We start from the raw sequence: 13194 nt of genomic DNA, 5'->3' as shown, positions 1-13194 counted from the left end.
AAACTTAATAATTGATTTTCTGCTTTTTTTAACTAAACAATAATTGCTCTTCTACTTGTAATTGATTTTAGAAAGATATTGATTATTAAGAAAAAACTACTCCCTTTTTTTCACAATATTAGATGTTTTAGATAAAAGCACTAAGTTTAAGAAAGTAACTAATTTTGAGTTTTTTTATATTAAAAATACAAATTAATACTCCCTCTGTCCCAAATTATATGATGTTTTAGCATTTTTTTCCTTGTTCCATTTTATAAGATTTTCCCAGATTTCTATGCATAATTTATGTTTATTTAGTATATTGTGACCATTTAAATTCTGCAGCTTTTTTTTCTATTGGCTGAATTCCTATAAAAAAGTAAACATTAATTATTTCTTAATCTTTGTGCTTTTACACAAAACATCTTATAAAATGGGACAGAGGGAGTATTATTAAAAATAATTTAACCAATGATATAATTTACTGCAGAATATAAATAGTCAAAAAGCTGTTTAATTTAATGTTTTGCATAGAAACTTGAATTGTTTATTCAAAACATCATATATTGTGAAACAAAAAAAGAAGTCTAAATCATCCTATAAATGAAACAGAGGGAGTACTTTTTACATAGATTTTTTTTTAAAAAATTACAAAATTAGCAAAATCTCTCTATAAATTAATAATTATTAATTTATCGATAATTTAAATCTTTATAAATTAATAGAATATCTCGGTCCCTACATTATTAATTTATAGAGGTTTTACTGTATAATAAATCTCTGGTTGTTAGACAAAAATAGTTGTATAAGATTCTCAGGCTATCACAAGAATATATAACCTTTGGTTTTGTCGCGGGCATGCTGCAACTTTTTCATGTGTGATATGAACTTCTACACGATATGACGAACCGAAAGACATGAGACTCTAAAAAGAATCATAAAAAATGTCGTTGATGTGCAGCAATTTTGAGTTTTTGCATATGGATAACGAAAGGAAGAGTATCTATGACCAGACCACCAGATCTATTCACTATAAATATGGTGTGCTGTTTTTTTTTACTAAGGCATAAACGATTTCTTGACGAAACAAAAGTGTTTCACATGCAGACAACATCAGCACATGAAAGATTGAAAGCTTAATAATGCAGAAATATATGATCAGATGCCATGTGAGATATATATACATCTAAAAAATATATAAGATATTTTAGTCTTTTGAAGATTTAGAGGATCTTCCCACTTGGATCGGTTGTGATATAGGCGGTTTTGAGTTCTGAAATGGTGGAGAGCATAATTATTGGTCATGTATAATGCAAAAGCCGCAAAGTCTCTTCCTTTTCATTTCCACTTTTTTGTTTTATGTAAATGTAAATCATATTCATATGTGTGAAAGAAACAAGTTCAAGAAGTTACCAAGTCGAATAGTTGAAGCGTGTAGGCATCTAATACTTAATGCTTTGAGCACCTTTTTCAGATCTTGCTAACGACCGTGTCACTCTTATAATCTACAATCACATCAAACGGTTAAATGCTTCGGAGAGAACCTAACAACAGCAGCGGATGAATTTTCAAATAGAAACAACTTTGTGTAAAGCGACAGTTCAAAAATATTAGAATCCACAGGAGGCAAAGACTTCAAGAGGGTGCATTATTTAAAAGAGTTTTGAAAGAGGGTGCCTTGAATGTTTTGTAGATTTTGAAAGAGTTTTTGGTTTTTGGTTTTCAAAAACTCATATTCATACCAATCAAGATTTTAAATTTTCGGTTTCCCTTAAATTTAGAAAACATTTTTTTTGTTGTAAATCTAGTTTTTACTCCATTTAGGTTTTTTCTTTGGTCAACAACATTATATTAAAAGATTGGTTAGTTGAAATGAGCCAATCCGACGGAATACATTTCATATTGTGGTTATATACGAATGGAACACACAAATTTATACGTTTTTGTATTAGCTCGTTTAAATATAAAAGAAATTGAAAAAACTGAAAAACTTCCTTTTAATTCGGTCAAAAACTGAAAAAACTCCATACTTTATTTTCTCAAAAACTAAAACTTCTTTTTTGGGAGTTTTAAAACCAAAAAAACTAACAACAAAGTCTAAAAGTCTAAAACAAAAATGTACTATTCAAAAACTAAAAACCAATTCCAAAACTGACTTCAAAAACAGCATCCATTCATGGCCTTAATCTATTTGGAATTAGAGGTAAAGATTCTGATAATTGGAACAAAGGAAGAGATAGGTATAAATATTTGGTAAAGGAGTTAGCTTTAGAATAAATAAACCAAAAGAGGAGGTGAGAGAGAAAGTGGGAACCCACCATAGACGATTGATCGGCCAACATCGTAAAGAAAGCCTTTCTTTTTCTGCCTCTCTCTTCCTTTTTCTCTTCTTACAACACAGAGGAGTAATTCTAAAGTGTGTGAGGGTGTTTTCCATACTACTATATATTCATGTGCTCACATGGTTTCCCTTTGAGGGAGATCAAGAAGAAAGTTACCAAAGCCACTTTCTTTTAAATTTTCTTACCATTATATAAGAGCTTTCCATTAAACGGTTACAACTACAAGAACGAGGACAAGTACAGAAACTGGTTCAGGAGTTATCATGCCTCAGAACTGCATAGCACCAAGGCCTGAAGAAGATGGTGGAGTCATGGTTCAAGGTTTGCCAGACATGTCAGAAACGCAGAGCAAGTCTGTACAACCTGGTCTCCAGATGTCCATGTATCCCATAACTCTCAAGGTGTGTGTCTCTTTCTCTCTCTCTATTCAACAAAAGAAAAGCAATCTTGTTCACTTCTTGTTAGAGCTTTTGAGTTTTACCTGCAACAAATCTCAGCAGAAGTATTTCTTTCTCTACTTCCTCTAGCTTGGTAGTTGATAACAAGACAGGACATCATTCTAACGATGTTGGTTTCTTTGTGGTTGTACAGTTTGAGGAGGTTGTGTACAAGGTTAAAATAGAGCAGACAAGTCAGTGTATGGGATCATGGAAAAGCAAAGAGAAGACGATTCTTAATGGGATAACAGGAATGGTTTGTCCAGGAGAGTTTCTAGCCATGTTAGGTCCATCAGGAAGTGGCAAAACCACTCTTCTATCAGCTCTCGGAGGCCGACTCTCAAAAACTTTCTCAGGTAAAGTCATGTACAACGGTCAGCCTTTCTCTGGCTGCATCAAACGCAGAACAGGGTTTGTTGCTCAGGATGATGTTCTGTATCCTCACCTCACGGTTTGGGAGACTCTCTTCTTTACCGCACTTCTACGGCTACCAAGCAGCTTGACCAGAGACGAGAAAGCTGAGCATGTGGACAGAGTTATCGCTGAACTCGGATTGACTCGGTGTACTAACAGCATGATAGGAGGACCACTGTTCAGAGGAATATCAGGAGGTGAGAAAAAAAGGGTTAGCATTGGTCAAGAAATGCTGATCAATCCTAGCTTGCTCCTTCTTGATGAACCCACTTCAGGTCTTGATTCAACCACTGCTCATCGCATTGTGACCACAATCAAACGGTTGGCTTCTGGAGGAAGAACAGTTGTCACCACTATTCATCAACCATCAAGCCGCATATACCATATGTTTGACAAGGTGGTTTTGCTGTCTGAAGGAAGTCCCATCTACTATGGCCCTGCAACTTCTGCTGTGGAATATTTCAGTTCTCTTGGATTCTCCACTTCCATGACTGTTAACCCAGCTGACCTTTTACTTGACCTTGCAAACGGTAAGCGACCTTTCTCTTTAAGCTTCTTAGATGATTAAAATTTAAGGAAAAAAAAAAGAGAAACCCTTTTTAATTCATCAAAACTTGGCAAACCTCAGGAGTCCCACCTGATTCTCAGAAGGAGACCTCGGAACAAGAACAGAAGACAGTAAAAGAAACACTGGTTTCAGCTTATGAGAAGAACATTTCTACTAAACTGAAAGCTGAACTCTGCAATGCGGAATCCCATAGCTATGAGTACACAAAAGCTGCGGGTAATTTTTCGATTTTTGAAGTAGTCTTGTTTTATTCTGCTTCTGCTTCTCTACATCACTAATAATCTGTTCTTTAAATGGAGCAGCAAAAAACCTCAAGTCAGAACAATGGTGCACAACTTGGTGGTACCAGTTCACTGTATTGCTCCAAAGAGGAGTCAGAGAGAGGAGATTCGAATCTTTCAACAAGCTCAGGATTTTCCAAGTTATTAGTGTGGCTTTTCTTGGTGGCCTTTTATGGTGGCATACTCCAAAATCTCACATCCAAGATAGAGTAAGGCTCTTCTTCTTGATGCTATATAACACACATTTTTTCAATCTACACATTAGTATTCTAACCATCATTCTACATTTATTCTGAATGCAGACTGCTTTGCTCTTCTTCTTCTCAGTCTTTTGGGGCTTCTACCCGCTATACAACGCGGTTTTCACATTTCCTCAAGAGAAAAGAATGCTAATCAAAGAACGGTCTTCCGGAATGTACCGTCTTTCCTCCTATTTCATGGCTAGAAACGTTGGGGACCTGCCTTTGGAACTTGCCCTTCCAACTGCTTTTGTGTTCATAATTTACTGGATGGGTGGACTTAAACCTGACCCCACAACGTTTATCCTCTCATTACTGGTTGTTCTGTATTCCGTCCTTGTTGCTCAAGGTCTTGGCTTAGCCTTCGGTGCTCTGCTTATGAACATCAAGCAAGCCACAACGTTAGCATCTGTTACTACACTCGTGTTTCTCATAGCCGGAGGATACTACGTTCAACAAATTCCTCCCTTCATCGTATGGCTCAAGTACCTAAGCTACAGCTACTACTGCTACAAGCTGCTTTTGGGTATTCAATACACTGATGACGACTACTATGAGTGTTCAAAAGGAGTCTGGTGCAGAGTTGGAGACTTCCCAGCCATCAAGTCAATGGGATTGAACAATCTCTGGATAGACGTGTTTGTTATGGGAGTGATGTTGGTGGGTTATCGGCTCATGGCTTATTTTGCACTACATCGTGTGAAGTTGCGGTAAACGTGCAGCCGAAGGTAACAACAACTAAGTAACTCCAAGAAGCTCCAAACAAAAATTTTCCACACTGCAACCAAGGAATAATATTAGTATTAGAAAAGATAAAAGTCGTCGAATTTTGGTCGATTTTACTTACGTATCCGAGATATATATCCGACGACTTTCATTTTATTTTAGGCTTAGATGATAATACTTGCTAAGTTTGAGAATAAAACAGTGAGATAATGTATGAGATAAGAAGGGAAACCAAGTATATACTAATTCCCATTTGCAAAATAGTGTGACTAAACTTTCGGTCCACTTTACCGTGGAGATGATTGTTGTATCTTTTGTGGGGTTCCTTAAAAAGAAAAGGACTACTCTATCTCTTCACATTACTAGTCACCTTGCAAGTGCATATCAACTGGTGAAAATCAATGAAATGTATGTATCAGATAAGAATTAAACAGCTTGCGGATAATAAGACTAACAACGACAGGACATAAGCAAACACACCTGACCATGACTCTCATTATCATCTCTAGTTCTTTACTGGTACTTAGATGTTTCTTTACCCACACATTTAAACTTTTTTAAACTGCAAGAACTATGTCAACAATAGCTACAGGAACGTGCTTTCCCTTTCATGAATATACGAACACGAATAATTGAAACTTTAAATGGCTGTTATACTTCACATCGTTACTAGCTACACAATAATTACAACCAAAAAGAACAAGTGGGGAAGCTACAGTGTCTGCAAAACAACATATCATTGGATGACAAAGGCCCACAAGATATTCTTACACATCAAAACGTGATTCACTTTAAGTCAAGTGGAAACTGATGTAAGAGAAATCCATGTCACTCTCTACTTTGTCAAGTGTCACTATCATCACCTAGAAGAACCATCTTAAACACACACCCCAAGTAAAAAATCGAAACGTCATTCACTAACTTGTGTTGCTTTCTCAGACCTAAATACATCATCCTTTGTAGTGAGTGATATACGTACGAAAGCAAGAGATCATCATATGATCTAATCATGCTCTTTCCTCTTTATACTATATATAATAAGTACACTTGTTGCTGTTTTTAGTGTACTAAATGACCCATAAGAGCCTCTTTACCTTATCAAGATAACATAAACTATTGCCACTCAGAGATAAGAACCAAAAATCTCTAGTAGACAACTAAACAATCGATTTCTTCTCTACTCTAACAAAAATACATTAAAGAGCCACTGATATTGATTAGGGTTTCCACTCACCACGTCGTTTTCCGTTAAGAAAATGTCTCATCCAAGTTGACGGTGACGCAGCGGAGAAGAGGACTCTCTACGGCGATGTAGCGACGGAGCATCCACCATGTACGGTACCGTTTCGTCACCTAAGACTAAAAAATTCATCTTAAATTGCACATTAACCCTTACATTTCGATAAAAACATCCTAAATATTTCACTTTTTTGCTGAAGCCCAAATAGGCCCATCTAAAAGGCCCAAAACTGAGTTTTAGCTATCTTCTTAAAAAATTCATCTTAAATTGCACATTAGCCCTTATATTTCCCTTTATTTTCGATAAAACATCTTAAATATTCCATATTTTGCTGAAGCCCAAATAGGCCCATATTCTATGAAAGGCCCAAAATGGGTTAGCTACCTTCTTAAAGAGTCTTGTCTCTCTCGCCGAGTGTTTCTCAATTTGTCTGTTTTTAGGGTTTTAGCTTTGTCTTTAGTCGTTGTTTGTTTCTCTTATCGGAAAAAAAAAATGGCGGCAATTTCTAGGGTTTTTGGAGGGTTCAGGACACTGATGTCGAAGGCGGCGAGTGTTGAGGCTGTTACCGTAGCTGGAGAAGGAAAAGGGATATTCAAGACTCTTCCGGTGTCACAGCAGCTGGCTAGCTTCGCCGGAGAAAGCGAACTCACTCGTGGTTCCGCCTTGAAGAAAGTTTGGGAGTATGTGAAGCTTCACAATCTCCAGGTTTGTTTGATTTTGGAGATTTCTAGGGTTTCTTACTTTTCGTAGATCTGTTTATGAACTTAGGGATTTGGTTGCTTACTTGCTTTAGAGAAGGAATTGTTGCATGCAATTGTAAACAAAATCAATTTAAGCATTTTTGTGGAGTTTCTATGGCTGATGATTTGATTGTGGTCACTTAAAAGGCATTGGGCTTTGAGTGTTGTAGTTCTCTATTTTCATGGAGCTTTGAGTTCTTTTGGTTTTGAGTCTTGGAGTTTTTTTTTTCTATTTTCATGGAGCTTAAGTTCTTTTGACTGGTAGGAGAACAATGTATTGAGGTTTAAGTCATTGAAATGTTGTCTAGTCATTGAAATGTTGTCTTCTGCTGTGTCTGATTTCACTGGATTTTGTTAGTAGAATTGGTCTGTTTAATGCAAAAAACAGGCAGCTTTTAACCAGAAACTTCACTGTTTTTATGGATTATTCATAGTTTCTGTTTGAGATTGTGATTCATTTCTTGCCTCATTGTAGAATCCGGCGAACAAGAAGGAGATTCACTGCGATGATAAGTTGAAGACGATTTTCGATGGCAAAGACAAAGTTGGAATCACAGAGATCATGAAGCTCCTGTCACCACATTTTCCTAAATCCGTCTGATTTGGTTTGGTTTTATCTAACGTAGTAGTATCCAATCTAAGAAGAAATGGTTTGGCTTTTGTGGTTCATTTCGGGATGTATATGAAAAACTCTAGACCCGATTGAACTTTGGTATGTTAACAAACCAAAACAAAAAAAAACTCTCTTTTGATCCATCTACTGGAGAATATTATTATGTAGTTTGACAATTTTATCTTAATATCGTTAGATTTTGTGACTCATCTCTCTAATCTTGGTTTTGATCACGGTATCTTTGAGACTTCCTTGCTCTAATGTATCGTGTGAGCAACGATTTCGTTATTATTGTTTATTGCAAATGAATGGTGACAATTTTTTATTATTTGATGGAGAAGAAACGTGTCATTATCAGAAGAGGAATAAGAATGCGTTGTTAAAACGAGCAAGCATCAACGCGTCCATTTCGCTTTAAATCAATAGCTAAGAGCCTTTTTCGCTACACATAACCAATATTAATCATAACATAGTATATAGTTCATTATACCATATCTTGTATCTCTCTCTCTATTCATATCATCTTATCTATCTCTCAAGTTCTTGATTTTAATTAAAGATGGGTAAAGACGAGCACCACGAACAAGACAAAGGATTCTTCTCACATCATAATCATCACGGCCATGGGTATCCGCCAGGAGCTTATCCTCCTCCACCGGGAGCTTATCCTCCGCCAGGAGGTTACCCTCCGCAAGGTTATCCTCCGCCACCTCACGGCTACCCACCCGCCGCTTATCCACCTCCTCCCGGTGCTTATCCTCCCGCCGGGTATCCTGGACCCTCTGGTCCTCGTCCAGGTTTTTATTTAATCAGAATGTTTTTGTGGTTATATCTCTTAGTCTTAGTTAAACGCCCTTGCTATTAACAAACTAGTCCGATCGGTGTATGTTTTGGGTGGAGATTTATATATTATATAGTTCTCAAAATATTATGAGAAGACAAAATATTTTTTTGAAGGGATGCATATAGCTAATCTTAGTTTATTTAAATCCAAATGTGTTCTTTAACCAAATCTTGCGTTATGCGATGTGAAATTCCGAAAAGTAAAGCTTGGTTATACCGAACATTATAATAAATATAGATTTATGCTTTAATTTTCTCTTAAGTTTTCCAAGCTCGAACAAAAATTCAAGTAAAATTTCGTGCTGGTTATATCAACCAAAAATTAACCTAAGTAAAAATAATGTTTTTATTCTTTTTTATGGTAAAATGAATGTGGCTTTTGTTCAGTTAAAAATGATCTATTATTTTTGGGGTTCAATTCAGTTAGAAACATAAATGAATGTGGCTTTTGTTCACTGTTTTTTTTGTGAACATGGCTTTGGTTCAATTATGATTTGCAAATAATTTTGGTCTAGTTTTAGCCCATTTTGGTTTGATGGGTTCACGTACCACTTAACCATTATTGAATGCTTAATCATGTGATATAGGGCTTGGAGGAGGAGTTGGGGGTTTGATAGCAGGGGCGGCAACAGCGGCAGCGGCTGCAATGGGAGGTCACCATGCGGGTCATCACGGAGGCTACGGGCACCACGGCCACGGAAAATACAAAAGAGGATTTTTCGGAGGAGGAAAGTACAAGCGAGGAAAGCATAGTATGTTTGGAGGAGGAAAGTATAAGCGTGGCAAGCACGGCATGTTCGGAGGCAAACGAGGCAAGCATGGCATGTTCGGAGGGAAACGAGGCAAGGGCATGTTCGGACGAAGGAAGTGGAAATGATCCATTAGCATTCCTCTCTACATATATTATCGTAACAACTTATATATTAAGACTAATATAAAAATGTGTGTGTATTATTTGTTTTACATCTATCTCTAGCTATATATTATGAAAGAGTGTATTTAAATTTGGTTGAATATTTTTCATATGAATTAACGTCGAAGGAAATGTTTTCTATTTTTGGAATGATTTTTTTGTAATATATGCATGTATTGTGAATCAGTTTAATATACAATTTTATATGGAGTGATTTTTTTTTCTATATTTGGGAATAAAACATTGAGGATAATATAAATATAGAGAGTTTAAAAATATGTGATTTTCCAATGGAAGAGACGTACGGTTTATCCAACAAGAAAATTACTTGATAAGATTGACACTAAATTTATCTATAGGCTGTCAAAAGAAGATAAATTCTAATCTCATGAGGATAAATTAAAACTAATAATATTTTTGATAATTGTATTTATCTCGGAACAATATTCTTTAAATGTTGTAGACATTTCCGGGATTTAAACATATTGTATAAATTAAAACTCTCAATATTTTGGATAATTGTATTCCGTTAGAATTGGGATAATGATTAGAAAAATAAACTAAATTAAACATTTACTATAAATTGATTCCAAATTTAAATGTTTTCTTAGTCAACAAAAATAAACAGATAATTGAATCCCTTAAACTAGGGATACTGAGCTAGTTTTATGTAAGTCTCACTTAAACAAAGGACGCCAGTGAAAATATTTGTTTTAAATTTTTTTATTTTTGAAATATCCAAAATAACTACAACTTACAATTTTTACCGAATTTCAAATAAATTTTACGTGAAGATTTCCACAGTCTGATCGGTGTAAGTTTTGGGTTGAGTGTTATGATAGTATACCTCTTACAATATAATGAAGAGAAAAAAAAAATTGAAGGGATAAATAAATGTAATGTTGGTTGTTTCAAATAGGTTGTTGTGTTATGCGATGTGAAATTCCAATATAAAGCTCGGTTATTATGAAAAATTATAATAAATGTTCATTTAAGTTACTAAACATATATATCTACGATAGAGTCTCTTTAATTTGGTAATTTTTTGACTAAGAATTTACGCCGTTAATTATGTGGACTTTTGTTTTGGCTTTTATTTTTGTCTTTTTTAATCATGGGTCGGGGATAATATATATATAAAAAAAATCTATCCAAAGATAAATAATTACTCAATAAAATGAGAATTATCTGAAATTACAATTACGTAGTTTTTTCTTTTTTGTGTTTACCAAGTAACAATAATAAGGATAATGAGTTATTTTGTTTTTCTCATCTTTTTCGTAAGAAAAAAAATGACGAGACCAATTTGATTATTATTCGAATTTGAAGTGGAAAGGTGGTTATCATATATATGATGATGATGATGAAGTTAGGGCACATGAAGATGTCTCGGAAGCATATGAAATTTTAAATCCGATCAATATCCAAACAAAAAAAAAATCTCAAAAAAACTTGCAAAATTGTTTTTCTAAGCCAATATATATAATATTGTTCTCTTATCTCTTTTTTACTCAAGTACAAGCTAGGAAAGCATACTATGTTCGGAGGAGGAAAGTACAAGAATGGCAACCACGGCATGTTCCGAGGCAAAAGAGGCGAGCATGACATGTTTGGACGAAGAAAGTGGAAATGATCTATTAGCAATCACCTCTACGTATATTATTGTATATAACGACTTAATATAAAATAATACGTGTGTCTGTGTATTATTTGTTTTACATGTGTCTCTAGGCTTTAGCTATATATATCTATGAAAGAAAGAATTTAATTTGGCTGAATGTTTTTTTCTTTGAAGCAAATGTTTTTATTTTTGGAGTGAATTTTTGTATATATATGCATGTATTGTGAATCCGTTTAATACACTTTTATGTGGAGTGTGTTTTTTTTTCTGGAATAAAACATTGAGAATAATATGGATTTAGAAAATTAAAAATTTATGTGAATTTCAATATTAGATTTTTTTTGGAGAAATATACGGTGTATCCAACAACAAAACTATTTGATAAGATTAACGCTAAAAAGTTTCGGAATAGATAAGATGGAAACTAGTCGCTTGAATGAAGACATTCGATCGGCCCGGCGTTCCCGAATGTTGTCCACTACTGAAAATTTATATTTTATAATACTGTCAGCGAAAAAGATAAATAAAGATAAATCCAACCTAATTAATAACATTTTGGATAATGGTATTTATCTTGCAACAAGAGGTTTAAATTCCGAAAAATCTATTTAATTAAAATTAAAGTAGTAAAAGATAATTAATTCAGTTAGAATTGAATAATAAATGATAAGTAAATAATCTTACATCATTTGAAACTGGGATAATGAGTAAAATGAAATTTCAATATATTTAAATATAACAATAAATCACTTCTAAATTTATTTTAGTCAACAAAAATGAATGGATAATTGAATTTCATAAACTGGGGTTACTGATTTGGTTTTAACTCTCAATTAGCTGGGTAATTAGTTGGGATATAGCTGTAAATTATTCTTTGTACGGTTTTTGTTGTAGGTGTGTTGGATGTACATGTAGGATTTTTGTTGTAACTCTATTAGATGTATCCGTATATTTTTGTTGCTCAAGAATTTGTGTTGTAGACATTTTAAAATAAAAAATGATTGATAAATATAAGATTTTAAAATCTAAAAAGTTGATTGATAAATATTTTTTGTACATTTTGTTTTAATGTATACAAAAAAAATTTGTATTAGTAAAAACAATTACAGAAAATTTATTTTAAATAAGAATATGTTAAGTACAGTATTAAACTAATATACAATAGTTAGAAATATAATTTTTTAAAAATATGTATGAAAAGAGAAATTTATATGTATATCTAAACTATATATGCATATTATTTTATTTTTGTTATATACATATTATTTTCTAACTTGGTGCCACAATGTTTTAATATTTTAGGTTAGTATAAAATATTTTTGTTTCTTATTCACTATATTTATGTATATACACTATAATCAATGAAAAGAAAATATTATTGGTAACCAAAATTGTACTTGGAAAATAGATAAAGCTAAAAGAAAATAAAAATACTCATTTCCCACAGCAAAGAAAAAAAGAGCTAGAGGAATTATTTTAAATAAGCCTCAACTTTTTTTAGGCTGTAAATTCTAAAATTAAAGTGCTGGTAAATTTTTAATGCTATATTAAAAGTGAGGGTATAGATAGCTGAGTCTAACCAATCATGGCCTAAACAAAAGATACCATTGAAAATGTTTATTTTTGAATAAACACCATTAATATCCAAAATAACTAAAGTTAAAATTTTAACAAATTTTCAATTAATATTTACGTGAAGATTTCATAGCCTGGTCGGTGTAAGTATTGGGTGGAGTATAGTAAGACTTATTTTAACTATTAATATTTTCAATTAATATTTTTTTCTTATGAATTAACGTTGTAAGACTTATCTTTAATTTTTGGAATGAATTATTATTATTATATATAAAGAATAATATACTTTTATGTGGACTTTTTCTTTTTTCTTTTTTCTTTTTTTTTCTTTTTTGGAACCATCGGGAATTATTTGTAATTTGCAAGAAAAAAAATATATCAAAAGATTATTTCCAAAAAAAAAACGAAACTTATCTGAAACTACAATTAAACAGTTTTTTTTTTTTTTTTTGTTTTGTGGGTCTGCTTACCAAGTATCCGAAACAATTAAAATTTAAAAATTAAAAATTAAAAGCAGATAATTAAACCCACAATAATAGGGATAAGATGTCAATATATATCCGAAACAATTAAAAATTTTAACATCTTATTTCAACAAAATCTCAAAAAATCGTTACGTTAAGATTTTTTCCTATGCCTATATATACGATTGTTTCTATCTCT

General features: G+C 33.2%; 4 protein-coding genes across 5 annotated transcripts; 3 read left to right on the top strand and 1 right to left on the bottom strand.

Annotated features, from left to right (window-relative positions):
* Positions 1-713: 713 nt before the first annotated feature.
* LOC110224395 (defensin-like protein 316) lies at positions 714-2153 on the bottom strand. The gene is given in 4 exon segments (XM_021010440.1): positions 714-812; positions 815-870; positions 1393-1459; positions 2136-2153. Coding segments are annotated over 4 exon segments (228 nt in total). The 3' UTR covers positions 714-725.
* A 218-nt stretch (positions 2154-2371) lies between these two features.
* Positions 2372-5348, top strand: LOC9329746 (ABC transporter G family member 14). Its single transcript, XM_021013101.1, has 5 exons — positions 2372-2722; positions 2913-3702; positions 3801-3956; positions 4043-4230; positions 4324-5348. The coding sequence occupies exons 1-5, from the start codon at positions 2585-2587 to the stop codon at positions 4972-4974; spliced, it is 1923 nt and encodes a 640-aa protein (XP_020868760.1). The 5' UTR covers positions 2372-2584; the 3' UTR covers positions 4975-5348.
* Positions 5349-6647: 1299 nt separating this feature from the next.
* On the top strand, positions 6648-7788 carry LOC9329745 (upstream activation factor subunit UAF30). The gene is made up of 2 exons (XM_002893638.2): positions 6648-6931; positions 7442-7788. The coding sequence occupies exons 1-2, from the start codon at positions 6719-6721 to the stop codon at positions 7565-7567; spliced, it is 339 nt and encodes a 112-aa protein (XP_002893684.1). The 5' UTR covers positions 6648-6718; the 3' UTR covers positions 7568-7788.
* A 205-nt stretch (positions 7789-7993) lies between these two features.
* LOC9329744 (glycine-rich protein A3) lies at positions 7994-9501 on the top strand. Of its 2 annotated transcripts, XM_021013102.1 has the most exons (3): positions 8040-8376; positions 9010-9196; positions 9227-9501. In XM_021013102.1, the coding sequence occupies exons 1-3, from the start codon at positions 8139-8141 to the stop codon at positions 9297-9299; spliced, it is 498 nt and encodes a 165-aa protein (XP_020868761.1). In that variant the 5' UTR covers positions 8040-8138; the 3' UTR covers positions 9300-9501. The 2 variants fall into 2 exon arrangements, with proteins under 2 accessions (XP_002893683.1, XP_020868761.1); XM_002893637.2 differs by having other exon boundaries at positions 7994-8376; positions 9010-9501.
* Positions 9502-13194: the final 3693 nt, after the last annotated feature.

The sequence above is a fragment of the Arabidopsis lyrata genome, assembly GCF_000004255.2.
Source record: "Arabidopsis lyrata subsp. lyrata unplaced genomic scaffold ARALYscaffold_1, whole genome shotgun sequence".
Lineage (NCBI taxonomy): Eukaryota > Viridiplantae > Streptophyta > Magnoliopsida > Brassicales > Brassicaceae > Arabidopsis > Arabidopsis lyrata.
Note: the sequence above shows the minus strand (reverse complement) of the source record. Positions and strands in the feature narration are given on the sequence as shown.

Excerpts from the sequence above, each read along its gene's own strand:
- LOC9329746 (XM_021013101.1), top strand. The coding sequence starts at position 2,585 with ATGCCTCAGAACTGCATAGCACCAAGGCCTGAAGAAGATGGTGGAGTC. Across the intron at positions 3,957-4,042 it reads TGAGTACACAAAAGCTGCGG|CAAAAAACCTCAAGTCAGAA; the intron begins GTAATTTTTCGA and ends TAAATGGAGCAG. Across the intron at positions 4,231-4,323 it reads AATCTCACATCCAAGATAGA|ACTGCTTTGCTCTTCTTCTT; the intron begins GTAAGGCTCTTC and ends TTCTGAATGCAG.
- LOC9329745 (XM_002893638.2), top strand. The coding sequence starts at position 6,719 with ATGGCGGCAATTTCTAGGGTTTTTGGAGGGTTCAGGACACTGATGTCG. Across the intron at positions 6,932-7,441 it reads TGAAGCTTCACAATCTCCAG|AATCCGGCGAACAAGAAGGA; the intron begins GTTTGTTTGATT and ends GCCTCATTGTAG.
- LOC9329744 (XM_002893637.2), top strand. The coding sequence starts at position 8,139 with ATGGGTAAAGACGAGCACCACGAACAAGACAAAGGATTCTTCTCACAT. Across the intron at positions 8,377-9,009 it reads ACCCTCTGGTCCTCGTCCAG|GGCTTGGAGGAGGAGTTGGG; the intron begins GTTTTTATTTAA and ends CATGTGATATAG.